The sequence below is a fragment of the Corvus hawaiiensis genome, chromosome 12 (assembly GCF_020740725.1).
Source record: "Corvus hawaiiensis isolate bCorHaw1 chromosome 12, bCorHaw1.pri.cur, whole genome shotgun sequence".
NCBI lineage: Eukaryota > Metazoa > Chordata > Aves > Passeriformes > Corvidae > Corvus > Corvus hawaiiensis.
Window position 1 is genome coordinate 1311228 of NC_063224.1, and position 27949 is coordinate 1339176.

Genomic DNA, 27949 nt, shown 5'->3' on the forward strand with positions numbered 1-27949 from the left:
TTCAGGTCACACACAGCCCTGGTGGAGTAACTCCAGACAATAATCTTTCCTAAAAGATGCACCCAGCCAGGGCACTCCAGGCAGCAACAACCACTTTAATGCTTTTTCTGATGAACACCAGACAACCCTGTCAGCAGGGCCTGTTTTGCAAGAGCCACGAGGATGAAGCAGCTTCTCCTGAGGATTCCCAACAAACACACCTGCTTTTGCTGGATTTCCAGGAGCACCTCTCCAGCTCTGAACCAGCAGCTCAGAACAGTCTTCCCATATGGACTCAGAGTCACCCTCTGCACAGTTGGTTTCCCATGTCCCACTGCTGAGCTCTGCAGAGTTTTGCCTCAACCTCTGCTTGGGAAACACTTGCTGTAAAAACTGGACATAAATTATTGACCAGGGAGAAGAAGGCCCTTGTCCCGACCACTCCACAGCTCTAATGAGCTTCATGTGTGCCAAAACACTGCCGGAGCCTGACACATTCTACACACACAGCAGCATGTTGTGGGCAGTTTATTCCAGCCAGGGCTGTTTGTGTGTTATTTTCAAAGGTTACACAAGAGCTGCAGCAGCTCAGCTCAGCCCCACAGGGGTGTCCCCATGCTGAGGGCACAGCCCTGCCCTCCTCCCATGGCACGTGGCTTACATGGGATCTTCCACCCATTGGAACACGTTCCCTGCTCCTGTGTACAAGAAACCTCCACAGCAGATCTGACTTACCCGACTCCTAATCACCACTACCCTGCTGGGAAATCAGTTCTGAAATCCTGAGGAGTTCTCCTTCCTGCAGGATAAAGCTCAAAGAGCCAACTTTGCCATCCCTTAATTTTGGGGTAGCAGCAGCACAGCAATTCCCTGCTCAGCATCTTTGATTCTGGAGCTGAGAAGGCAAAGGGTTTGTGTCTGAAAGAAGCCTCCAGAGCCGTCTCATTCCACATGGGAGTGGGTTCACACTGGTCTCAGGCGTGGTTCCTCCTCTTCCTCATGATTTGGTGGCTGAGGAGGTGTTTCCTCCTCCCTGGTGTCCTGCTTGTCCCTCTCTGCCTGCAGCCAGCTCTGAGGAGCAATCATCTTCTTGGGTCCGTGTGGCGGGGGCCCGATCAGCGCTTCAATGTCATCATAATTGATCACTTCTTTCTCCAGGAGGGCATTGGACAGCTGGAAAGGAGGAAGAAGGCAAAATGAGGGATGGAGCCCCCGGGCAGAGCAGAGAACTGCTTCTCTGAGCTGGTCTGACCTGTCAGCTCAACTCAGGCCTCAGCACCTGCAGCCCCCAGGAGCAGACCCCAGCTGTCCCACCACAGATGGGGTGACCCTGAAGCTACTGCAGCCAGGACCAAGTTCTCCAGGCTCCAGCACCGCTCCCAAGAGCATGTTTGGCCAGGAACACACGACGTGACTGCAACAAAGCAAGCTCTTGGGAATGATTTGGAATGAGAGCTCCAGGAACAATGAGAGAAGTGTCCCTCCTGCCACTGTCACTGCACCTGTGGCCCTGCCCAAGAGCCGAAGCAGCAGCATGGAGACCTCTGGCAGACCCTGAGCTTTCCCTGCACACACAGTGCTAACAAAGAGCTGCCTGTTCCTGCAGGCAGGGGCTGGAGGTCAGCACAAGTTCCTCCCCAGAAGAGTGGAATTCTCTGGCCCCTCTGGCAGCAGCACCGCCCCTCTGGAGCAGCAGGTGGCTGTCCAGCGTGGAACTGCTCGATGCTGCTGACGAGATGTGACACGCTGGCCTGGCAGCTGAAACACTTACTCTGGAGATACTTTGGCTGCGCTTTAAAGTTTTTCTGCGCTGAGCCTCTAGCAAACAGCTGGCTGCTGTTACACGGCAGCAGCAGGACAGAGGAGCCTGCAGAGACACCCCTGAGGATCCCCGCTCCAGAGCTGCCAGGGCACTGTCCCGGGGACAGCGGCGTGCCCCAGCTCTCTCCTGACCACGCACTGGAGGCCTGACACTGCGTAGCTGAAGGGGTTGTTGTTGCTGTTCTTGATTGTTTAAAAAGAAGAATTAAGGAAAAGAATTGCTTCATTTGCAAAACAGGCAACATTAAGTTGACTCCTGGTCATTTTGGAAGTCACGGACTGGAATTCTGAAGGGAAGTCAAGGAGATACAGAGGGTGCTGTGACCCAAGCTTGGCTCAGCACTGGGCACAGAGCTCCTGGCACAGGTGGGGATGTGCCAGGGTGTGGGGCTGGATTGGGACTGTCACGACACAGAGGAGAGGAGGAAAAGCTCTATCTCTGCAACAAAGATGCCTTGGTGTATCAGTTATCAAGGAGGTGAAAACTGCCTGGAGTCACCAGAAAGCGGGAACCAGCCCCAATCAGCCAAGGTGACAGGCCCCCTATTCCTACACCAAAGCCAGACACTGTCCACCTGATTGCTGGCTTGGCTTCCCAAAAACAGCCACTGTCAGCTCTCCAGGAAACTCTGCTGCCAAGAGGCAAGCAGAGAAGTGCAGGTGAAGGACACAAATTCCAGCTTTGATCATTTCCACAGAGCACTCCTCCTCCTCTACCCTGCAAACACCAGCTGGTGTGAGGAGGCAGACTACTCACTGCTGGGAAAGGCACACACATTCCTCCCGTGCCTGCTCTGAATCTGGGGGATACACAGTAAACAGTCACTCGTTCCCAACACTCCCACTACAAGACTTTCTAGGAGAGAGACAACACTGCAACAGCTGAGCTACAGAGCACAGAAAGCAGCAAGGCAAAAACCACCGGTTTAAAACACCCAAACTAACCCAAACCAACCAACAAACCCCCACACAATTCAACTCACTGTTTGCAGCTTGTCCCGGTTCTCCAGCAAGAGCTTTTCTGTGCGCCTGTAAGCCTGAGCCACCAGGCTTTTGGCTTCCTTGAAGAAACAAGAAGAGGGAGTTGGGGCGTAGGTGGCAACAAACACAACGTGTGGCTAAACAAGGAGAGCACTGAGGGATGGAATCTGCAAACTGAGCCAGGCAGAATGTGGTTCCCATCAACAGAAACTATGGATAAACTGGTTGGAAAAAGGCCCAAGGAGTGCTGGTGATAAGGGGCAGTGAAGTCTTGCCCTAGCACAGCTCGATGGGAAATGCAGATTAAGGCTGTCCAGGAGCTAAAGGTGCAGCTCAGCACAAATCCCAGGGAAGCACAGCCATGGTGCTTCTGAAACAGAGCTTTTTTGTTTCCAGCTTTTTGACTTTTGAACTAAAACAATGTGTTTTTTCAGCAATGAAGCCAAATTTCCTGTCAATACAGGCTGATTTGCAGTCAAGTCTGACCATCATTTTGGTTAGATCTCATCTAGGAAGTGCAGACATTTACACTGTGCAGCTGTGACCATAAAACACAGATTTCTTGCCATCTTAGCCCTGCACAGCACAGGCTACTGGACGGAACTCACAGCCAGGTGGGATTCTGCCTGTTCCTGCTGCCTCACTGCACAGCCCTGCCACAGGCATGGAACAGGTAAGTGCTCACTCACTGGCCAACAGCAAAATGCAAATTGTTTGGGTGTAAACCACTTGCCATTTTTCACTGAACTGCAGAAAGCAAAGAACAAAAAGAAGCCCTTAGCCCAGGGTGACCTTACGTGGTCCATCATTTGCTGCAGGCCCTGGCTGAAGGGGCGCCGGCCGATGCCAGGGGCACTCTCCAGGTCCGGGAAGGAGATCTGCCCGATGCTGGGCACCATCCCGTACTGCTTCACCATGGAGTAGGCGATCTTGGTCACCTTCTTCAGGTCATCCTGTGCTCCTGGGCAGGAAAGACACACACACTGCTGGCCAGCTCTCAGCTAAGTGCACGAAAAGCACGTCCTGCACAAACACATGTCCTACCAGTGGAGAGAGCAGAGGACCCACTGGAGCCCATGGGGGTGAACACTCCACCCACCGAGGGACCTTCCTGCACGTCCCAGAAGTGACAGGGAGTGACCCTACTGTGGCCAGCTCACCTGAGTCCTGACCTGCCACTGCCCACTGAGCAACCTGGTCTAGTGGAAGGTGTCCTTATCCACGGCAAGGGGTGGAACGAGATGGGCTTTAAGGGCCCTTCCAACCCAAACTATTCTGTGACCCTATTTGAATTGAACTAGTTGGAAACAGCAAAGAAAGCTCTAGGTCTTCTCAAGAGCCTCATCAGTAACTCTACCAGTGGCCTTAGGCTTTGGGACAAGTCTGAGACAACACAGTGACAACCAGCCAGAGACCTCCATGCTCACCAGTGTCAAAACACACCACGTGACATTTCTTCTTGCCAGCACAGGAAACCTCTGTTCCTTGCTGAGACCCCCTTGGACCTCCACCTGCCCATGCCAGGCTCTGGCTCCTCACCTGTGGTGACTTTGTTAAAGGTGATGGCCTCAGCCACTCTCCCCCCCAGGGCCATGCACATCCTCTCCAGCAGCTGCTCCTTGGTGAACAGGTACTGCTCCCGGGGCAGGATCTGCGCGAATCCCAGCGCTGCGTTTGTCCGAGGAGCTATGGACACCTGCAAAACAAGGCAGCTCCCTCAGCTCAGAGAGCGGCACAGCTCTCCCTCCAGCAGCACAGGGAGGGCAGGAAGAGGCCTCTGCATTCCCAGTGAAGTTTGCCCATAGCCGTGGACAGATTGGCCTACAGAGACACGGCCATGGACAGCAGCCTGTCCCTATTCCTGCACTGAAGGCTCTGCCTTCACACACAAGCACACTTCCTGTTCAGGAGATTATCCTTAACAGCAAGTCACAGAAATCCTGAAATTTAGGAGTTACTTTGGAGTGTATAGGCCGCACAGAGTTCACTGATTCTGTTCCAGAATCTCTAAGACTACCTGCAGAAACACAGAAGCCTTCAGAAAAATAACAGCCATTTTCCCCACCCATTAAACGAGAGTAATTAACACCAGTTCTGCTTACACAATGGGTGATTCAGAGTGAATGTGCCACTGGTAACGGGCCAAGGAGCTGTCGCCCTTGTCATTTCACTCCCCACCTCCCCCCAGTGTCCCGGCTTTTGGAGGAGATGTGCACGGATCACATCCCCGGGTGCCAGAGAGGCCTTTCCCTGCAGAGAAGGGCTTCGGGCAGACAACCTCCCAGTCTGGAAAACACATCTCTCCATCAGTATCAGAGCAATTCCTGCAATGGCTTCGCCGGCTGCAACGTGCTGGGAAAGGGATCACATTTGGATGTGTGCACACATGGAGCAGCGTGGAAGTGCATGACTGAGCAGCAGCACCAGGAGACTGAGCTGCTTCTAATTTTTAATTGCAAGGCTTCTCCTATAGCTGGTTAATCAGCTTTGCACCAGCACTATCATCAATGGAGCCTAATAATGGATTTCTCTACAGCATGAATTAGGGACATGGTTTATATAATCACAGAATCATTAAGGCTGGAAATGTGCTCCAAGACCATCAAGTCCAAACTTCAACCAAATCCCACCAGTCCACTGAACCATACTGTGAAGTGCCACGTTCGCTTGTTTTTGAACATTTCCAGGGATGGTGACTCCACCACTTCCCTGGAGAACCTGTTCCAATATTTAATCAACCTTTCAGAGAAGAATTCACTCCTAATATCCAGCCTGAACCTCTCCTAGTTTAGTGGTGGGCTTGGCAGTGCTAAGTTAGTAGTTGGACTCAATGACCTCAAAGGTCCTTTCCAAAGAAAATGATTCTGTGATTCTGGATTTGCCATTTACTTTGCCACAGTAGCACAGCCCCAGGCTCACAGAGCTGAGCAGAACTGCACACAAGCACCACAAAGCAATCTTGGACACAGGGAAGCCCTCGGGACTCCCTTCCCTGGCAGTGGAGGTACCTTCATGACGGCCTCGGTGTGCTCCAGCAGCCAACCAACCAGCGCGTGCCCGGATTCATGGAATGCCACCACCTTCCTCTCTTCTGGTGACAAGATCTTACTTCTCTTGGCAGTGCCTGTGGCAACACAGACCAGGGTTTGATAAGTTACCAACAGGTGGAATCAGTGGGGCATAACCTGGTCCAGCCCAGCCGAACTGTTTGTGCTGCACTCTGGAGAGGAGGAGGCAGCAAAAGTCCTTTAACTAAAATGTTTGGAAAAGGTGCTCCCTGGCCCTGAGGTAGAAAGCAATCCATGCCTGGAACTGCTTGAAAACCCTGGCAGAAGCTTTCCCCCTTCTCCTTACAAGAGACTTAATCATTAGACAAATAATTTGACATTTGATTTGATCACAGCTCAAGAACCTTGCTCCCAGCGTTGGATCTGTAACAAGGCAGCTTACTCTTTTATTTTTTTTGTGGAAAAAAAATCTGAAAACAACACAAAAACCCCCCAAACAACAAAACCCAAAATGAGACTAGCTAGAGCCTCGCACTGATTTTGCTGTTTTCAGTCCCTTAGGCAGAACAAGAGAGATGCTGAATTATATGTACAAGGTCCCAGCTGAGAAAATTGTGCATTAAGAACGTTCAAATCAGCTGAAGTCCGAGAGTAGATACAGAAATCCTTTTCCAGAGCCTGAAAATGTCTCTGATTACACATGGCATGCTCCGTATGAGCTTACTCCCAGGCTCCTGCGAACCAGCAAATGAAGCCATAACTCACACTTAACCCTTCCTTGAGGAAGGTGATTTTTGAAAGTATCTATTTTCCAACTCGGCAGAGCAAGTCCAAAAAGGATAAAAAAAAAAAAAAAGGTGAATGGAAGTAAAACTTCTAGCACATAGGAAAGTAAGTACAGAACACACAGTGTGCCAGGCATTCGTTACAGCTCGGAATGTTGGATGCAAAAAGGTCCCAGGATTTGCAGGCCAGAGTCCCCAGACAGAGCCCAGAGCAGCCAGTCAGAAGCAATATTGCACCAAGCTTGCTTCATGTCTTGGAAAACAACATTCTATTAACACGAATTTTTAAACAAAGTCAAGGGTTTTATTGAACAAGGAAACAACAAAATTAGTGTGGCAGATCTTGTAAAATTACTGCTCAGGGACCCAGGAAACTGCTGTGCCCCGCCAGGCACGATGGAACAGCAGATTAATTGCAACTGCCTTGATTATCATCAGTCAGTCCCTTACCCTGCCCTCAGCAGTGTGTGAGCGTGGCCCTGTATGGCTATTTCCACAGAAAGATGTACCTACTCTCTATAAATATATATGTATATACTTATATATACACACATACACACACACTTAAAGAATTCTGGAAGCATTCCTCTGTCAGCCCACTGAGGGAGGGACTGTGCTCTCCACAATAGCACACAGTGTGCCTACCAAGATTATTTCTTTTCCTACACAATCTCTAGGCAGAAAAGTTCCCTGAAAGCCTGTAGTTATCACATTTATGACACAAACTACCCAGGAAACAACTCTGGTGCATCTCTGCTGGTCTTACACAGACCCCACCAAGAAAATAGGCTCCATCTTCTAAAGCCAAGCCCTAAAAGCCTCTGTGTGCACAGCAGGTTTCTTCCCTCGCTCCCAGGAGACCTGACTGACTGCTTTCTGTTCCCAAACTAAAAACACAATGGGAACTACCACAGAGAGAAGTTCTTGCTCCTCCCTTACAGCAACACAAAGCTTTAAGGCTAACAGGGCCTCTGGACTTGCAGAGCTCCCTTTTGATTCCACCCCACTCTTATTAAAACCAGAAGCTCCTAATGGAAAGCACAGTAGTATCTTCTTTCTTTCAAGAAAAGCTTTTATAGGAACTGAAATGCCCTCTGGATTGTGAAACCCAGAAGCATTTCTATGACATGGAAAGGGTACATTTAATACAGGGGCCTGAGGGGTTGTTTGGGGTCTTTTAGAATCTGTCTACAAAAAATAGCCAGTCCTGCTAATATGAGAGAATCTGATTAAGCAACAAAAAGACTCCGTGGCCTCCTACACACCCCAGAGCCTGAGTGAGGCCAGGCAGCTTTAAGTGCCAAGCCCACGTCCTGCAATGCCCCACCACATGGATCCCAGAGATCCCTTCTGCTGCCAGGCCCCTGGCCTTCCTTGCTTTTTGCTTTATTTTCCCAGTCTGGGGAACTAAGGCAAGGCTGGAACTCAGAAAGAAAAGGCAAGTGAGTCCCTACAAGCCTGGTGCTTTTGCTCCTGCAGATGGGAAAGTAAAGCACATCTTTACAAGAGCACGTGGTGCCAGGACAAGGGGGAATGGCTTCAAACTGAAAAAGAGGAGGTTTAGTTGGAATATTAGGAAAAAAAACCCCTTCCCTGTGAGGGTGGGCAGGCCCTGGCACAGGGTGCCCAGAGAAGCTGTGGCTGCCCCTGGATCCCTGGAAGTGTCCAAGGCCAGGTTGGACAGGGCTTGGAGCAGTCTGGGCTAGTGGAAGGTGTCCCTGCTCATGGCAGGGATTGGAATATAGACTTTGAAGTCCCTTCCCACCCAAACCATTCCAGGATTCTGTGATCTTTGCTGCGGCTGATGAGAATTTCTGTGTTACACCTACAGCTGTCTCACTGTCCACTCTTGGGAGCTCGTGTTTGTACCCAAAGCACTCAAAAGGTTTTGTTTTCCTGCAGCAGGTGAAGCTGTGAGGAATTTTCTCAAACATCTTCTTTTAAATGAGGAATTCTCTAAGCATTTTCTGATAAAGCAAACACTCAGGATTTAATTCCAGGATCAGGAAGTAACTGACCCAGTACAAACATCCTGTTGCACACATTCCACTAAAAAGGCACAGAATGCCAGTCTGTGTGCCCGGGCTCCCCCTGGGAATGGAGCCTGGAAGCAGTTCACTGTCTGATTATGAAATCCACAGCTTGGCACCAGGGCAGTTCAGCCTGAAACCCACCAGATTCAAATCCCTCAGGTGAAGTCAAGAGTTCTGGGAACTCTTTTGCCCTCCCTACAATACACTGCTACAGGGAAATCTCCAGAGGTTCCTCTCCTGGCAATGGCACAAGCAGCAGGGAAAGGCCACAGGATGTTCTCAGAGGGAGAACAGTGCTCTACTGTCTTGCAGTTTATTCTGCCAATTCATCAAAGCCTGGGCTTGTAGAGCAGAAAGAAAAATCTCTAATTTCTTGCTGGTGAGGATGCAGAGACTATTTGCTATTGATGTTTATGTAGCAGGTGTCCAGAGCAGCAAGAAAAATTCAGAAATATTGTCACTCTTCTTGTTTAAAAAAAAAAAACCAAAACAACAATCCACGAACCCCCTCAACCTTCTAAACTGAAAATGCCACACATTCGAATTCTACTCTTTATGATTTTGCCACTGGCCACTTTCCCTGAGCTATGGGTTCAGACTCCTGCAGATTCAAGAAGAGGAAGCCATTTGGGGTCTTTTTCAGAGAACTTTCTGTGACTGTCATTGAAGACCTTCAGACCACAGCACTGTCTGGACCCATCTCTCTTTCTGGAAGGTAACCCTCTCACCTGAGCAGAACAGAGCCCTGAGGCAACACCAAGAAATGCTGCTGTCCTGGCACAGGGTGCCCAGAGCAGCTGTGGCTGCCCCTGGATCCCTGCAAGTGCCCAAGGCCAGGTTGGACACTGGGGCTTGGAGCAGCCTGGGACAGTGGAAGGTGTCCCTGCCATGGCAGGGGTGGGACTGGATGGGCTTTAAGGTCCCTCCCAACCTGAACCATTCCTTAATTCCATGAAATGCCTACATCTCTCACCTGCAATGACTCTTTCCACAGCATACTCGAAGTTGGAGGTATCGATGGATTTGTGCCCTTCCCTGGCAGCGTGAAGAGCAGCTTCATTGCAGATATTTGCTATATCAGCTCCTGCAGACACAAGTTCACAAGAGTTACACTGGGTCTGAATGGGACAGAGAATTCAGAGGAACGGGCACAAACAAATCTGGAGAAGGACCTAAGGAAGTCAAACAGCCTGTGCTTTTTGTTCCTTGGGAACAGAGAGCAACCCCAGCCCCTGGTGTTGATGTTGGATTTGAAGAATATAACTGCTTTGGCAGGGAATGCTGATACCACACAGAGCTCAGCAATCCAGGAGCCGGCTGAGGCCAGGGCTGGCTCCCAGGGACAGGGATGGTGCGGGCAGTGGGCTGGCACAGGCTGCTGCTCTGCTCAGCCTCAGAGAGAAGAGAAGGAACATCTGTTCCCAGTTTGTGTGGGTGGGTGATGGTGGCGGGGGGCTGCTGAGAGAAGTCACGGAGAGGCAGCGTGCTGGGGCCTGGGAGAGGGGAAACCCAGAAAGGATATTCCAGGAACTCCACACAAACAGGAACTCTGGAGCCCCTTGCTCAGTACTGTTTCAAGCTCCCAGGGATCCACCCTGGAAGCAGGCTTGATGCAGGAGCCAGGCAGAGCTGTCCAATTTCTAGTCTGACCAGCAAAATAATTCCTACTCATTCCTTCCATTGCTTTCCTGGTAACATAAATCAATTTAACAATCTCTCCTCTGAACTGCAGCACCTCATCCTCAACAGCTCTGAGAGGAGCATGACTGGTTCCTCCTTCCCTCAGGAATTAGGCACCTGGGCATTATAAAAGTGTGTTTCCCCTACCTCCCCACCCTGCTAGTCCAACAAAATTTTGAAGATTGAAAATAGTTGTGAATAACTGCTCATCAGAGCTCAGCAGGGAGCTGGTCAGGTTCCCACAATTTTTTTCTATTTCCCATAGAAATGGAGAAAAAAAGCCCCTTTTGACCAAAACTCCCTGTTAGACCCCCAGCACCCAGGAGCTCCAGCCTGAATGGAGCAGGAGCAGCCCAAGGACACATCATACCACTGAATCCCGGGGTCAGCTCTGCCAGGTGCTGTGAGTAGAAACTGCCATCCTGGATCAGCTTGAGGCCCTTCAGGTGCTGCTCAAAGATCTCTTTTCTCTCCTGTAAAGAACACCCAGCACCTGAGCCCAGGCAGGGGTCACAACGCGGCCCTGCTGTCCATGGCAGGGAGCAGGGCCGTGGCACTGCCGGCAGAGGGGACGACGACAGTGCCAGCAGAGGGCAGGGCTCTCCTTGCAGCGTTCCGGTGCTCCAGCAGCCCTGATAAACACCCAGCTCTCAAATTCCCAACAGATGCACGAGGCTCTCCCTGAGTCACCGCTTTCTCTCTCAGGGCCACTCTCCCCTCCTCACTCTCACTCTGATCTGTCTTAACTTTTCCCTTACCATAAAAGCTCTCGCAGGAAGGAGCTCCGACTGCCTCGACCTGCTCCTGCACAAACCACAAACTGCAAAGCCCATCCAGCAGCTCCTCAGCCTGCGCCCATTTCCCAGCCAGGGGTGGGGGTGAGATGCCGCTGGCTAGCAGCCACCAGTGACTCATTCAGCTGGTCCAGGAGATCCTGACTCAAACAATGGGCTCAGTTGCCAGGGTTTTTCCCCTTCCTCCTTCAGGGCAGCTGCACAGTTCATGCTTCCGGGGCCAGATTCTATCAGGCATTTAAGGTATTTTCACTGAAAACTCTGCGGAGGACAGTGAAGCACAGATGGGAGAGGAAGAGCCTGTGCTGGCAGAGCACACAGATCCTCACTGCAGCTGAGCCTATTCCCAGAACTCTGCTACAAATGTCAACACAGCGGACATGGAAGACTCTTGTAAATGGATTTAAAAAGCATTCAGAAGGAGAAAGTCACTTAACAGGCTGCCTAAAGGAAAATGAGGAGCCTTACAAGGATAGGGAGGGCAATAAACCTACAGAACAAATAGTGCTCAAGGCACATGACAATTTAAGCTCTCACACCAGCCAATTGCCAATTAGGTGCTTCCCAATTCCTTGAAGAGAAGACACAAACATAGCTTGCATCTGCATGGCAAAGGGAACCTCACAAAAGAATTCACTGCCAAGGCTCTACCAGAGCAGAGACCTCCAGACCAGCGAGCTGCCACTTCAGAGGAATAGGCTGCTGCATTAGCACCACAAATCCTTGATTCAGAGCACAGAAACAAGAACAAAGGCAAATAGAGGCTCAGCATCTCCATCTCCTCCAAGCTCAGCCTTGCCAGGCCAGTGAGACCAGCAGGGACTGGGACACCTCAGTCACAGGAAGGACAAGGCAGCTGGTGGAACATACCTGGAGTGTTGGGAGATCAATAAAGATGTGCCTGTCCAACCTCCCAGGTCTCATCAGAGCGTTGTCCAGGACATCGGCGCGGTTGGTGGAAGCCAGTACTATGACGTGATCCGTGGTCCCCATTCCTGCCAAAAACAAGGAAAACCAGAGGAGAAGGTTTTCCACACCTCAGACTGCACTGCAGTGGGCTGGAGGCAGGGGATGGAGTACACAGCTTTACACAAAGCCAGAGGGTGTTCACAGCATCCTTTGGGGCTGCTGAGGCTGAGTATCCCCTGCAGCTCGGAGCAAAGTCAGGAAGGAACCTCCCAGGTCACCCAGGCCAGTCCCTGGTTATTATGGATACTCTGAAATCCCCTTTTCCTTTACTTAATAAGCCTTGGCTTAAGACTTCTTTTTCTCCTTCCTATTGCCACTCTTGGAAACTGCTCTAACTAGAACCCAGAACAGAATCTCTGTTTTGATGAGTTCACAGATGCCTTCTCACCCCCAGGATAAGTCAATTCCCGATCCTTTAGCTCCAGGTTGTACAAGCAGCATTTCCTAGCTGAAACAGCCTTTTCCACAAATTTCCATGGAAAGCCCTTTCAGTTTTTATTTACTTTCAGCCTTCAGTCACAGACAGGCCACCAGGGGTGATACAGGCTTTCCTCTGGCCTGCTCAGGTTAGTGCAGAGCGAGGACAGCTTTGCCACCCAACAGGGGCCATGTTACAGCACGAGTTGGTCTTTGCCTCCTCCCTCACCACTTACAGGCACTGTGCAGGGCCCTGCACAGACCAGCCCTGCAGAACGCACACCAGAAACACAACACAACCCAAGAGCTTTGCATTGATTATCAGCACAGAATTTGGCCAAGCCAGTCAGAGCAGGTTCTGTCTCCAGGTCTTAAAGATGAAGGGAGCATCAGGATTTACAGGCTGCCTGAGAGCAGCCTCAATGGAGGCATCAAAGACCGGCAGGATTTCCTGGGGAAGGGAAGGCAGGGCACTGGCAGCTGCAGGAGGGCAAAGAGGGGCAGACTTTGAGCTGCCTGGGTGGGGAGCCAGAGCTCCTGTTGAATCACTGCCCCACACTGTTATTTATTGCATTCCTCCAGGTGCCTGCAGGCCCCTGGGCATGAGTCACCTGCTTCCAGCACATTCTCCAGCCCTGGCACACAGCAGCCTTCCCAGGGAAAGGACACCACAGTCCCATGTGCTTCCCTCTGCCAAGTCCCACGCTGTGGAGAGGCGGCTCTGTGCATGTAAGCTGGGCCAGTTTCAGCTCTCAGCTCCAGCAGAAGAGCTGCCAAATGTGTCAGCGTGCGAGAGCTCAGCACAGATCAAGGTTCCAGGTGAGGCAGGGGACTGGCTGTGCCAGCCTGTGCTGCAGCAGACCCGGTGCTCCCTCTCTGCAGGCTCCTGCCTAAATAAGCTGCCGGAGAGGATGAAGCCGAGCACCCTTCAGGCGTGTATCACACTGCACTCTGGAGAGGGATAAACAAGCAGAGACTGGCAGGCACTCCAGGAATGGCAGGATTAGATGGCACACTGCATTATCTGCCTTGCAGCTGGGAAGACTCTCCTAAAATAGGTCTGACTATTAGAACAAATAAAAAACCAGAAGCACTAAGAGCATCCTCCTCACATCGGCTTCTGCCCCACTTGCTTAATGCAACACCACCTGGCATGTCACAGGCAAAGGTCAGCCAAAGGAACAGGCTACAAAAACAACACCTCATCACATCAACAAATGAGAGACAGCTCTGAAAATGCAGCCTGAAGAAAAGAGTTCCTGCAAGGGTCACAAATGAACCACTCCAGAAAGGAATGGGAAAAAGGGTCCACTTGAGCTGCAAGTGCCCTGCTCCCCACTGAGCCACACACTGCTTGGTGGGCATCTCACCTGCACGGTTACACTGTGTCACCCTCCAGCCATTTGTCCAAAAGCCTTTGGACATCTCCTGGGAGCAGTGGCACTGAAATGGGGTCCCTTCCTGAAGGAAGCCTCGGGGCTGCACATGGCACAGCTTTGGACTTGTCTGAGGGCTCCAGGTGAAGAGCTCCTACCAAAAGCCGTCCTGCATTTCCATTCACAAACCCCAGCTCAGCCCAGGACTGCCAAAGCTCCTCTCAAAGCATCCAGAACAGAGGAGAGATTTGGGTCACATTCCTCTTCCGCTTGTCTGCGGTTTGAGAGGGAAGATTCACTATTCAAAGCAGGCACCTGCTCCGACAGAGCCGGGGTTTGTGCGTCACTCACTCTGCTCTCACAAACAGCTTTTGTAGAGAGGCTCCCTCCAGCGCCTCCCTTTCTCCCACCACATCCCGGTGCTTCCCGAACTCAGAAGTTGTCAGAGGGAAGGAATCCGAGGCTGCTGAGGGAAGGAACCTGAGGCTGCTGAGGGAAGAGCCCTCCTATTACTCCAAAATGTTCACACCAGTGTGACCGAACCCCAGCCTGCACTCACCCCATGCAGCTCATGCTGTCCCCACCCCCCTGCAGCCTGCACAGCTCTGATCTCCTTTTCTCCCTCTCCCTTCCCTCCAAGGAATCTCATTCAATCACAGAAATCCAACAATCACTGATGACTCACTGATCTGCTTTTGTGCATGTTTTTTTTTTTTTCTCCAGTTAATACCCACCTCGGGTCTGTGGTGTTGTCTTGCCTCCAACATTCAATTTATGCTCAACCTTCCCTCTCAAGGCTTCCTTACAAACACCCACCACTCCTGGGGCAGAACTGTTCCCCTCCTAAACAGCTTATTCACCATCAACCTGAGAACTGTTTTGTTGTGACGCACGTGGCACATCAGTGTCATTTTAGGCAACACACCCTGTTAGGTAACACTCCAGTGACACGTGCCAGGATCCCTGCTGATCCCATGTTCCCAGCACCAGGCTGACATCCTTGCCAGCTGTCTCCTGTTTGACACTGTCAACTCCTTGGACTGTTTTTTTTAGCGTGTGTTTGATAAAGCAGTGAGCAAAATGAGGGACTCTGTACATGATCTGTGCGAGACATGAATAAAGAATGAGATAATATAAATTTAAAAATAAACCAGGCAGCACACTGCAAACAAGGGACTATAAAGTACACACTGAGGATAATATTTACCTTCTAAACTCACTTTCCACTTGAGTTGAACCCTCATTTCTGCATTGAGACTCACCAGGAAAACACTCTGGAAACCACACCTAATTTTTACAGACTGATGGAAATCAGACATTTTCATTTTTAGGATAGAGGTGTGGAATGTACTGACTCCATATTCCTGAACAGACATGCAGGCTTCCATTTAACTCAGAGGCCAGCTCACAACTGTCAGGGGAGAAAAGGACCCACCCAAGCCAGGACTGCTGGGCTGTGTTACCACTGGCCTTTGCTGGCAACATCCTCTACTTCACTGCAAACACTCAGTACAGAGCCAGCAGCTGGAACCCATGTCTGGGGATGCTTTTGGTGCATGATGGCTTAATTTTTCATATGAAGAGTGTGATGAGACAACATGACAGTCAAGCTACGAGTCACAGTTACAGTGAAGGGAAAAATGAAACAAATGCTCCCTGATGGGCAGGTAGTTGGTTATTCCTGATCCTGCTCTGCAATAGTAAGATTTAGCAACAGAAGTACTGCAAGTTGGGTCAGTGCTGCAGGCTTGGACAGAGACAGGACTAAGGACTGCCAAAGGATCATTCTTGGTGTGAAAGTGTCTGAGCACAAGGCCAATTCCAGGTGCAGAACAGCCAGAAACCAAACACAAGTGTGGCATCAAACCAGGACTTGTTTGCAAAGCTTATCTCCCTCATCTCAGAGATCCTGTGGTCAGGCAGACAACACAAACATAAGGCAATGGACAGGAGAACTGATGTACTACATCATTTATGTCCCTTTGGGACAGCTGAACTCTAAACCCTGACAGGCTTTAAACCACTACCTGTCTCAGACTGGATACAGCAAGTATCCAACAAAGTGTAATGGCCAGCTGGACTGAAACTCCAGGGGGTTAAAATTTACTAGATTTAGGGACTAGTGATGGGGTACATGGGTTCAGACTGGTTCAGACTTCAGCAAGAGAACACTGCAGAGACCAGGCAAGCTCAAACGGGACAAAGATGAACAGGCCAACAGCTGGACCTCTGAGGAGATAAGCGCAGGGAGAAACACTGACCATCCATTTCCACCAGCAGCTGGTTTAAGGTCTGCTCCTCCTCAGCATTGGCAAAGCCAGACACGTTGGTGGAGCGCTTCTTGCCCACGGCATCGATCTCATCGATGTAGACGATGCAGGGAGCGCGAGCCTGCGCCTCCCGGAACAGGCTCCGGACACGAGCGGCTCCCAGACCTGCGGGGAATGGGAACAAACAGTGAACCTGGCAGCTGAAACTGTTAGCAAAGCTGGAGAGCAGCATTACTGCCCTCAATGAGACACCTGACATCAGACAAACCCTCTAAATATGGCGGTCCCACTCTCAACACTCTTGGCACAAAGAAACAGCCCCAGAACTTGTGATTAGTCCTTAGGCTCAGTCTGTCCTGGAGCTGGCTTTAACTGGGCTCCTAAACCTGCAGAGACTCCTACAGCTGCTGCAAGAGGAGCTTTGCTCCCAGCTCCCAACATGGCCTCCTGTTCCTCCCACAGCTCAAAGCAGATATATTCAACATTTTCCTGCATACTGACCCTTGTCGGGTCTCAAGAGATCTGTGAGGAAGGAAGAAAAGGAGAAGGATGGAAATCCCAAGGCACAGAGAGGCCCTACTTTCCCCATCTGCATTTCCATACAAGGAAGGAAGCCTCAGTCAAGGGCTTTAATAATAGGTACAGGGAAGCCAGGGAGGATGCTTGCAGGTGAAGAACCACAGCTGCACACTGTCAGAAAGCAGCAACCAGAAATGCACTTCAGATGCTACATAATTAAGGAACTGCATCACTGAAAACCGTTTATATCTTCAGTCTAAGTATCCAACTCGCCCTCCCCATGCCAAGCCCTGTCCTTTGCAGGAAGCCCAGCCAGCCCCCTCCACAACAGACCAAGAGAGCTCCCCCCGTTCCTCGGAGCACCTCACCTCCAATCACCTCCACGAACTCAGAGCCTGCCATGGCCAGAAACGGCACCTGGGCCTCTGTAGCCACGGCCTTGGCCAGCAAAGTCTTCCCACAGCCTGGAGGGCCCAGCAACAAGGCACCCTTGGGCACTTTGGCCCCGAGCTGGAGGTAGCGATCGGGATTCTGCAAGGACAACACAGCCTGGTCAGAGCCACAGCTCACACCAAGCACCTGCACCACAGTGGGGCCTCCCAGAGCTTCCTGAGAATGTTTTCAGCCTGGGCAGCTCTGAGCTGCCAATGGGAGCAGCTCCATCTGCATTCCCATTGTGGAAATGGGCATACAGAGCTTTTTTCAACAGAGGCTGCCCAGAACCACAAAGGATAAAGAGCAGAGCACCACCTCCTCCCCAGGTCACCCCTCTATCCCAGAAGACAGGGAGCAAACATTCATTTTGTCCTACTTTTACATACCTTTAAATAGTCCACAAACTCCTTGACTTCCATTTTTGCCTCATGCATTCCTGCTACATCCTTGAAGCTAATCCCTTTTCCAGATTTCCCATCCACAATGGTGAAACGAGCCATCTTCAGCTGGTTCTGTGGAAGGCAGCACAAAGACCAAACAAATTTGGACAAGGCAACAGTCTGGAAAGGCTCTTTGCTCTATTTTGGGCACCAGCCCAGCTGTCCCCACCAAACACCACTGAAGTCCTCACCAAAGCACTGGTGTTTCACGGATTTTTGCTCTGGAGAAAGTTCCCAGATGGATGGTTGACTCAGACTTTATTTATCCACATATTGGGAAGAGACAGAATAAACTTGCAGTAATAGTCCCAACACAATCCAGTTCAAATTCCACATAGACCAGGCAGGGATGATTATTAAAAACATGCAGATGTCCAAAACCTGATTTGGGATCTCCTCTCTGATTTCTAAATGCTCTGATCCTCAATACACATGGGACAGGCACAGTTCCGAGGAATATGCATTGATGGCAAATAACTGTCAGTGGCAAATAATTGCCAATACTTGTGAAAGCACAGACACTTTGCACCAGTGCCTGATGCTGCTGCTGGTTTCTGCTGGAAACACCCCAGGCCAAAACTACAAGTTCTCAAATTGAACAGCCACCACGTTTCCGTCTCCTGATGCATATGAAGCCACAATGAGAGTCAAAACAAGAATTCAGTTAAACATCCCACTCATAACTGCTCAGTGCGTTCTACCCAAAACAGCTACTCAGGAGGTTTTTGCTTTCAGAAGAAAGTTTATGGCTTCTGAGGCCTCAGAAACATCCAGAGGAAGAGTTAAACTCAGGGCCTGGTTGTCCCCACTTAGGCAAGGACACAATCTAGTCCTCAAGGCCTCATTACTCAACATTTCTTTAAAATATTCTTTTTCTCTGAGCAGCTGCATCCTTTTGTTCAAAGAGAATCTCAAAGCCAAAAGAGAACTGCGGAGGAGACTGAGTGGGAAATCCAACAAGGGACTGAATTCACTGTGTTCTCATCCCCAATCCCTGCGGTCAGGGACAGAGCACCCCAGGCTGATTCCTACAGTTTCATCAGCTGATCCAGACCAGGGTGGGAGAGGGGAGGAGGGGGAGGTTTGCCTGGTGTTGCAAGAGAGGCATGCGGCAGGAGCAGAACAGGCCAACACATAATGAACTCCAGAATCTGAACATATTTTATAAATTGAGAACTCATTTTGCAGAAAGCAGCAATTCCTACTTCTGGCTGTATGGGAGGCATGTTGGCAGGGCCCAGTGAAAAACACCATCTGCAGCTGCAGCTCATTAGCAAGCTTTGAAAACAGCAAACTGGACTGAAATTCCCTGAGCTCAGCCCTTCCTGCCATTGGGAAGGGACCTCAGCTAAGGCCAGTTAAGGTACCAGCCAGGGAGATGATCAGCACAGGATGCAAGATGTGGCAAGATGGGAGAGTCCTTGGCACCAGCTCATCCTCATCCTGCACTGACTTTGCTGGGAAAAGGGGAGGAGATAACCCAGCAGAAGCCAGGACTCCCAACAGGCTGCAAAACATGCTGAAAACCCAGGCTACTCACAAAGGCGTTGAAGCCTCCGGCCCTGCTCGCCACCCTGAAGAGGCGGAAGATGCTCCACAGCATGGACACGGCCACCAGTGTCACTATCAGGGAAAGGACATCACTGAAAGGACAAAGACAGGTACAAACTGAAGCATTCGGCCACAACCTGGTCAATATTACCCAACGTGGCCACTTTTAAAGGACATTTAGGCTACAGTGCAAATGAGCAGACGTGATTAAGAAAATGGAACTTTCACCGGTTTTTATACGGATACATAAAACCCCAAACCCCAGCCATTACATAACCTAAGAAGTTAAGCAGAGGGCACTGGCAAACATTGCCTACAGCTGTGGAAGAAATTCAACCTCACCATCCACTTCAGAGGCATTTCTGCTTCTAAAACAAGCAGGACCTCGAAGCACTCAGATGACACCCGGAGCAGAATCCACTGGGGCTGGCAGTACATCCAAAGGGACCTCACTGCAGAGGACAGTGTCTAGTAACAATAGGGATTCCAACCCCCCCAATCCTGGCAGAAATCCTGGTGTGGGTCTCCCATTAAGAGACTGCTTGATCCTCTGTAGTTAAATCTCTCAGGAGCCCTTTATGCCAGAAAAAAGTGCTCCAGAACCAACACTGTCAGTTTTCTGGATCCTTTGGAACACCCATTGCATTAGAAGGGAGTGGGGAGCTGAGATGACACTCCAGGTCCAACACAGTTACAGGACAAACATGCTGAGAACAAAAACCCTGTGAGCTCAAAACAAAGGATGCTCCCAAGAGCAGGAACATTGATCCTATGACAGATGACAGGCTGAGATTGGTGGGCCCCTGTTCTGCTCCACATGCCTGAGGAACCATCTGGCCTCGCCCCACTTTCATGCTTATCTTTACACCAGGAATGTGTGTTCCACCTCTCAGAGAGGGATGATTTACTGAAGCAAGGGACCAGCAGGAGCTCTATACCCAGCTGCATTTTTTTCTGCTCAGTGAGAGATGCAAAGGCAACACTGAAACCTGAAAGTCACCTTCAGTTTGTCTGCTCTGCAAACAGGATTAATTCTGAAACACCCCGAGCGCCCACAGTGCAGAGTGGGCTGAGCCCAAGTCACAAAGGCTCTGCACCTCACAGGCTTCAGACTTGAGACCAAATCCTCCAGACATGCATCAGGTCTTCTGAGAGACTTCACACCCCATCACAGCTCTTAAATTGTTTAAAACCTCTTTTGAGGAGCAGGGGAAACAGTTTGTGTTGAGGGCTGATTGTCTGTTCAGTCCTGTCTTCCTGTTACACCTAAGTCTGAAAAAATTGGCAAGTTCTGAATTTGAACTGAAGGTCTCATACTGCATGATTAGTTTGAAAAGCCTATCTTCACATATTCAACTATATATTAAACATGTCCAAATGTTGATGAGAGGACAAAATCCAGCCCAGGTATCCATTCATACAGAAACTTCACATTTTGGCAAGGTGTCTGTGAGGAGGAATTGCACACACTGGCCATCTCCAGAGGGAAAATCCAAGCATTTTAACAAGGAAGGAAAGCTTAGTGCACTCCCAGCCTTCTCTGCAGACCAGGCTGCAACATCACTTGTTGCCAAGATTTCTATCACACTCTGCACTTGAATAGTTGATTATGAGGACAAAAAGTGCTCAGCTGGGCAAGAACTCGGTGACCCTGACCTGAAACATTTTGGCCTGTTGCATGTTGCAATTCCAAAATTCTCAGGACCCTCACTTTTCAAACATCAATGTACATCTAAAGCACCTTATCTTTCAGAAATATTCATTCAATGCTCCAAATCCAAGCCCACTTTTTCATTCTGTATTTAGGTAACATTTAGCTGAAAGTCACTTTTCTCTCCAAGCAAAGGATGCTGTCACCAATACAAGAGCAACAGTAAGGACAATTTATATCATACTTTCCATAAAAGCCAGGGTGTTTGTAGGAAATGGGGATTCTCTCTTTCTCATCAATATTCAGCTCATCCTCCACAGCTCTGAGCTTCTCTTCGAATTTGTCGATGTTTGCCACGCGCATGGTGTACAGCAGGGTCACGTTCTGGGGACAGGCAAGCCACAGCAGCATGGAAATGTTATTTATTATACATCAATATCTGCAAGGAGCAGAGGTGCACAGCATGGACAGGTCAGGTAAAAATTAGCCTCATGCTACACCCTTTGATCCTGCATCAATGAATTCGGGAGCACATGACTGACACCAGGGCTCCAAGTAAATTTAGGAACCCTCTGGTCTCAGGGAAAAAGGCTGATGGAGTTTGACAGAACACTCATGACTAAAATCCAAGCAGGAGAACACTTTTGAACCAAAACCCAGTCGTAAGAGTTTACAATCTCCTGTACGCTTTTTCCCATATCAGACTGAGCTGGTAGAAGAAAATTGAGTTTCTCCAGCTTTTTAGACATACAAAAGAATTTTTTCGAGGCCATTATTAATTATTTTTACAATTCAAACAGGAAGTCTTAATTTTCAAGTTGCTTGAGGCCCCCTGAACTTCAAACACAAGAAAGAAAAGAATTAAAGAAAAGCAAATTTACCAGCTGGAGTTTTACTGACCACATACATTCATTAATTCAGCCACCTTCTGCAGTATTATCTAAGCTCATTCACTCCAGCTGTAGGGAGTCACTCACAACTTGTCCATGTGGAGTTCCTCCTGGGTGCAGATAAATCTCCACGATGTCACTCTCAGGCACCACCTCGATCCTCTGCACCTCCCCCTTGGCCAGCATCTCATTCACAAAGTAGTTCCAGGAGATGTTGGTCCCTTCCCTGTTCTCGCTGATCATGAAGCGAAGCATCAGCACGATGAAGGTGAGCACCAGCAGTGCCCGCAAACGTTCCAGGTGCATCTGATTTTCCCTTCTCCTGCGCTTCTCCTCCTCTTTAGAGGAAAGGTATCAGAGGAAAAAGGATTAGTGCGTAATTGTGGAGCTTTCTGACCCAAAGAAGGCATAATTAAATGACAAATATTAACGCAATGGCACTTGTGGGGGGGTTTTGTGCTGCATGTTTGGTTTCTCCTAAAGGACTGGGCTTCCCACGGTCCTAGTGCACCAAACGCACTAAAATTCCACCAAATACCATTCTAGGATAAAATGAGACACTCTCTTGCCTGGCCCCATATGGACAGAGGTCAAATAAAGCCACAGGATCCTTATTGCTAAAAATCAAACTGCAGAATGACTATAACCCACTTCATACAACATGGTTCCACAACAGAAAATATTAGGAATAAAGCCAGTGTCCCTGGTAAATCCCACAGCACATTATTGTTTCCAGGCGAGCTCTGATCTCCTGGCACCTGCACCATGACTCCAGCAATGCTTCCACTACCTCAGTAAATACCTGCATTTGCAGAGAATGGGAAATAGCACAGCACACAAATACACTGCAAATCCATCTGCCTTAACCAAATTCCCCGGATTTTCTCCCATACATCTCACCTCATGTTTCAGAGGGTTTGATAACTTGCCTACATTAAGGATCTGTATCCAAGAGGGATTCCTATGTTGGATGTGCTTTCCCACACTTTTATTGTACTAGAGCCACACTGAAGCAATGACACATGGAAAAGGGATGTTTTACTTCAACTATTTGCCACCAAATATTTTTCCAGTCCCACAACACTTTTTTTTTTTTTTGCACTGCACAGGCAAATTTATGATTCTGTGGGCTGTAAAGGACTGTCACAGCACAGTTCAATGTCAGCCGCTGGCCAGTGTTTGAGTTGTTCAAATGACAACAAATATCTCCTCCTCTTTCCAGTCACATGTGAATGTTCCCAATATATAATTTAGCACTTGCTCTTGATACACAATTTAACAGCAACAGCACCATGGCACACATAAATACCCTTCTACACCCAGAAATAAATTCATTCTGTGCCACTGGGCTCTAATGCATCAGTGCTGCAGCCCAGATTTGATTTATTTGCAAATTCATAACAAATGTCCTGACACCAGCATTTATCACCAGTCACCAATTAGGCCCTACGCATGCTGCAACAAAACCCAGGGACAAACATATGACCCAGGCAGCTGCTAAAAAAAGTCCTCTGTCCTTCAAAGGCACAGCCTCATTTTTCACTGCTTCCCAGCTCTGCTCCACGCTGAACAGGAAAGGCTTGTTCCTAAATAGAAACAATGCAGCTTGGCAGAGAAGTCATCATTTCAGAGGGCTGTGACAAGCTCAGGCTCCACGTCCAGCCCATCCGCTTTGTTCTCTGCTGCCATCCCCTCACCAAGTGTTATCTGCTGCATCCAGCTTTGTTAGGACTCAGGAATTCATCCCAAGGCTGCAGGATGACATCCACTACAGTCTTATTACGGAAAATTAAAATACGTGATAGAAGACTTAGTCTGCACAACATCCTGAAAAGCTGAGCAGGTTCTAAATAAAAAGATTCTACAGAGAAAAGAAATTACTTCAGGAAACTGAATCCCAACAGGAAAAAGTCCGTCTATGGCTGTGCAAGTTCCTTGGAGGCGTCAGAGTCAACTCCTGCTAGAGCACTCTCCTGTATTACACTTCAGACCAAGTGGAGGCCCATAACCTGCTCTAAGCACACACAACCAGGGGTGCGATCACAAAAACATCACCCAGGGGAAAGCTGCCCATTAGACATCCCGACACAACTTCTCCCATTTCCAGGAATTAGATCTTTCTAGGACCTTTAACCTGCAGCTGAATAATTTCAGGAGAAAACCCCATTTCTAGAAAGCTGGAAGGCAACACCATGCTTTCCTCTGGTCTGCATTTAATTAAGGACAAAACCGATCTATTTCTCAGCTGAGGTAAAGCACGACTGACTGTACAGCACAACATCCACACTGCACCACAAGCCACCCCACAACACTCAGGAAATTAGTCCTAGGGACTGCATGTGACACTTGCAAGCAGCAGCTGTGGGAATACTTCCAGCTTTTGAGTCTCCACCAAGCAATGATTTGCCATTAACCCCAAACGTGAACTCTCTGATTAAAATCTTTGCAAGGGCTGTGGTGACAGTTTGAAGAGTTCTTTGTAATAATTACAGCAGAGACAAGTGTTCCCCTGGAGACACGGGGCAGCATTCCCCCTCCCAAAGCCAGGCTGTCCATTAATCACAGGAGGAGAGAGGCCACGGAACACGGTGTGTTGCTGGTTACTGATTTGAACAGCTACAGTGCTTCCAGGTGCTGTGCTCAGTCATCCCCTGGCCTCGCTCACCACGGGCCCAAATTCCACACCCTGACTTCCTTCCCGAGGGCTCTGTGATACCTGCACTCACATCCCACTGAACACTTCGTCCCAGTTAAATCATCAAGGAAAAGCCATTGCTCTGGTCCTAAGGGCACTCCAGTGACACCAGCCAGGCTGTCAACAGCAGCTGACCTCTGACTTCAAAAGCAAAAAGTCCAAGAGGATTCAATTATTAAGCACAACAAAGCAAAAGCCAAGTGCTCACGTCATTTGATGATACCCAGGTAAATGTTTAGAAAATAAATTATAAAATTATATTACAATCTGTAACGACATTAAATGCCTCCCAACTTGCAGTACGAAGTTCTGGAGCCACAGCAGGGGGTTGGAACTGGATGATTTTGTGGTCCCTTCCAACCCAAGCCACTCTGTGATTGACGGGTTTTTAGAGAGATAAAACTCATTTTCAAAAAGTTCTGTACGTGCCTGGGGCTTAGGAGAATAAGACATGGAAAAAAACAGTATCTAGAAAGACTGATTTAAAAAAAAAACCCACAAGAAAAATTAGTAACCCAGCTGAGAGCTCTTCAAGGAAATTTATATCTGAGTTCTGTGAATCAGTAGAGGTAGGGGCACATCCACATTGAAGGTAAATGAAATATAAGAAAATAAAACCAAATCCAGCTTAAAGGACTGGGTTTAGTCAATACAAGTTTATTAAGTCAAAATGCTCTACAACAAAACCTCCCAACCAAAAGCCAGCTAATGTTACTGTCCCCCTCCATAAAGGGGCACAGCCAAGGCAAACAGTTATAGAGTGATTTGCACAGGATGCAAAGTGGCCCAGAGAGAGAGTCATTTTCATGCTCTTTCATCCTGTGATTAGATATTAGGGAAAAATTCTTCCCTGGGAGGGTGGGCAGGCCCTGGCACAGGGTGCCCAGAGCAGCTGTGGCTGCCCCTGGATCCCTGGCAGTGTCCAAGGCCAGGCTGGACATTGGGGCTTGGAGCAGCCTGGGACAGTGGAAGGTGTCCCTGCCCATGGTAGGACAGGTTTTAAGGTCCTTCCAACCCAAATAATTCCAGGATTTCTATGATCTGCCTTGTATCTTCCAGTCCATCACCTAAACCAAAATACTTCTTAAAACCTGCTCTTAGCTCCAGGCTCGTACAGGGGGAGGTTACAGGTACAGGGAACTCCCCAGAGAGAGGAGCACAAAGTGTTCCCCTCCTGTGTGCCCCTCCCTGGGTTTCAGTAAATCCTGGAATTTTTGGCACACACGTACCATCCTCCTCCTGTGGAGATTTCTTCTTGAATCCTCCATTCTTCTGGCTACTCCCCCGAGAGCTGGAAGTAGCAAACCAGGAGGTGCTACCTGCAGGCAAGCAGAGGTCAGAGATTGTTTTAATGGCACAAGGGAAATAATTTGGAGACATTTCTTTAGTACTGAAACATGGACACAATTCCCAAGGCACAGCTATCGTTAACACTTGTGTGGGCAGTTAGGAACAACCTCACACTTGGGATGGCAGATGCTCATTAAAGGAAACACAGGAAATGGAATTAAATCAGGCTTCTTGGGAATGCTGGGGGATACTCCAATAAAAGCCAAAAAAGACTACAAACACAAAGTCTAGCGACTCCAGTAGCTCTTTAATCCCATGAGCTCCTCACAGGAAGGTGCCACTGTTCATCCCTGTCACCAAACACAAACCTGGAGCCCTGCAAACACACCCAGCTCCCACATCCAGAAACGGAACAGCTCTGCTGCACTTTCAGGAATGCAGAGGGAAGGTGAGGAAAGGTCAATTCTCTTATGAAATCAGACCTCTTCCCTTCCTGCTCCTCAGGACTCACCCAGGAGATTCCAAAGTCTGACTGGATCCCGGATTATGTGCTGTTTTGTCAGGACTCCACTGAGACCTTGACGTGGTAGGGAAAGTGTTGGTGCCAGGAGGCTCTGAGCAAGGAGAGAAAGAAAAACAAGACAACGATTGGAAAAGTGCTGGGGCTGCTCAGGCTTTGTGTACCTCTGTGAGACTTGAATTCCTTAACAGGGAAACACTGTGGGTGAGTGTCAGGACAGCAGCTGGGAGCCCTGGATGGGACTCCTGGTTGTGCACTTCCCACGTGACTCTGGAAATGTTTATAGTCCAGTTCAAAGAAAGCACAAGCAAAAATAGACAACCCACACTCAAAACACTTCATATTTCATCTTTTTCCTCCCTGTGTCTGTTTTTTGTTCTAAAGGCACATTGGAAATCAGTTCTTAGAATGTAAAGACTCCCTACCATATTAAGAGAAAGCTTTTTAATGAAAAAGGATTTTTTTAAAGGAAATTTTAAGGACTTTTAACCCTCCTGCACAGCAGCAAGGCCAATGCAGCTCTGTCCCAGAGGTAACTCAGCAGGAATCCTGCAGTGGATACTCCCATTTAAGTGCAATTTCACAACAGCTAAACTAACGCTAGTAGTCTCACTGAACACAAGTCTGGCTCCTTCTCCAGTGTGATTCCCTGTCTCCCCTCCACTGCACAGGCTCCAGTTTCTAAACCAGCCAGGGACACTGAGCAGGCTGAAACCCCTCACTCTCTTTTCCTGGTTTTCCTCTTTTTTCCAGCTTGTGATGGCTTAAGATGGCAACCTTAGGACTGATGCTCTCTAGAACAGAACAGCCTACATTTAAACGATCCCAGAAAAACTTGGCATGAAACAATGTTCCACATTGTTCTCCCTCCACCTCCTACTTGCACCACAAAAAAAGGCTTAAATCCAGAGGACGCCACAAAGTTGATGAGAGGGAAGGAGCACCTCTTGTACAAGGAAAGGCTGGGAGAATTGGGATTGTTCAGCCTGGAGAAGAGCTTTGCAGTGACCTGTGACCTTTCCAGGGCCTAAAGGGGCTCCAAGAGAGCTGGAGAGGGACTTGGGACAAGGGATGGAGGGACAGGACACAGGGAATGGCTTCCCACTGGCAGAGAGCAGGGTTAGATGGGATATTGGGAAGAAATTGTTCCCTGTGAGGGGGGTGAGGCCCTGGCACAGGATGCTCAGAGCAGCTGTGGCTGCCCCATACGTGGAAATGTCCAAGCGCAGGCTGGAGGGGGCTTGGAGCAACCTGGGGGAGTGGAAGGTGTCCCTGCCCATGGCAGGGCATTAGAATGAGATGAGCTTTAAGGTCCCTTCCCACCCAGATAATTCCATTATTTCCACGGTGTTTCCCAAGTCAGGGCCCAACAGCGCTGACACGACGGACCTTTGGACGGCACAGTCAGAGGTCCCCTCCGAGCAGCCCGAAGGTCCCTCTGCCCCCGTTCTCCTCCTCTCCCGGTGCCCCCGGTACTCGGTGAGGCCCCACCACCGCCCCGTTACCTGCAGGCCGCGAACTCCACCGAGGGCACAGCCGCGGGGCCGGGCCCAGGCGGCGGCGGGAGGCCGCCAGAAGGAGCAGCGGCCGCGGAGAATCCCCATCCGCAGCAGCAGCGCCATGTCCGCCGGTGCCGCTCCCCGGAGGCCTCACGAGCCGCGCCGGCGGGACGGGCCCGGGCCGGGCCGCGGCGGCTCCGCCGTTACCGGGACCGCAGCCTCGGCGCGGCCGGAAGCGCCCGGTGAAGCCCGGGCGGCCATCTTGGAAGCGGGCCGGCGCGCGCCGCGCTGCCAGGCCTCAAGATGGCGGGCGGCGCCGCGCGGGGGCTGCCGGGAAGGGTCGCGC

General features: G+C 49.7%; 1 protein-coding gene across 1 annotated transcript; it reads right to left on the reverse strand.

Moving 5' to 3' along the window:
* Positions 1–75: 75 nt before the first annotated feature.
* On the reverse strand, positions 76–27818 carry SPG7 (SPG7 matrix AAA peptidase subunit, paraplegin). The gene is made up of 17 exons (XM_048316573.1): positions 27610–27818; positions 26096–26198; positions 25524–25613; positions 21687–21937; positions 20954–21093; positions 19048–19150; positions 17454–17579; positions 17001–17163; positions 16105–16278; positions 11952–12076; positions 10658–10760; positions 9581–9691; positions 5790–5905; positions 4321–4477; positions 3579–3742; positions 2784–2861; positions 76–1152 (listed from the first exon to the last, which is right to left on the reverse strand). Exons 1-17 carry the CDS (start codon positions 27724–27726, stop codon positions 943–945), a joined length of 2331 nt encoding a protein of 776 aa, XP_048172530.1. The 5' UTR covers positions 27727–27818; the 3' UTR covers positions 76–942.
* Between the last annotated feature and the right edge of the window lie 131 nt (positions 27819–27949).

Bases quoted from the DNA above. Each gene is read 5' to 3' on its own strand.
- SPG7 (XM_048316573.1), bottom strand. From the start codon at position 27,726: ATGGCGCTGCTGCTGCGGATGGGGATTCTCCGCGGCCGCTGCTCCTTC. The intron at 5,906-9,580 runs GTGAGAGATGTA...GTGTTGCCACAG, and splicing joins TGTGGAAAGAGTCATTGCAG to GCACTGCCAAGAGAAGTAAG. The intron at 1,153-2,783 runs GTGAGTTGAATT...CCTCCTTTCCAG, and splicing joins ACCGGGACAAGCTGCAAACA to CTGTCCAATGCCCTCCTGGA.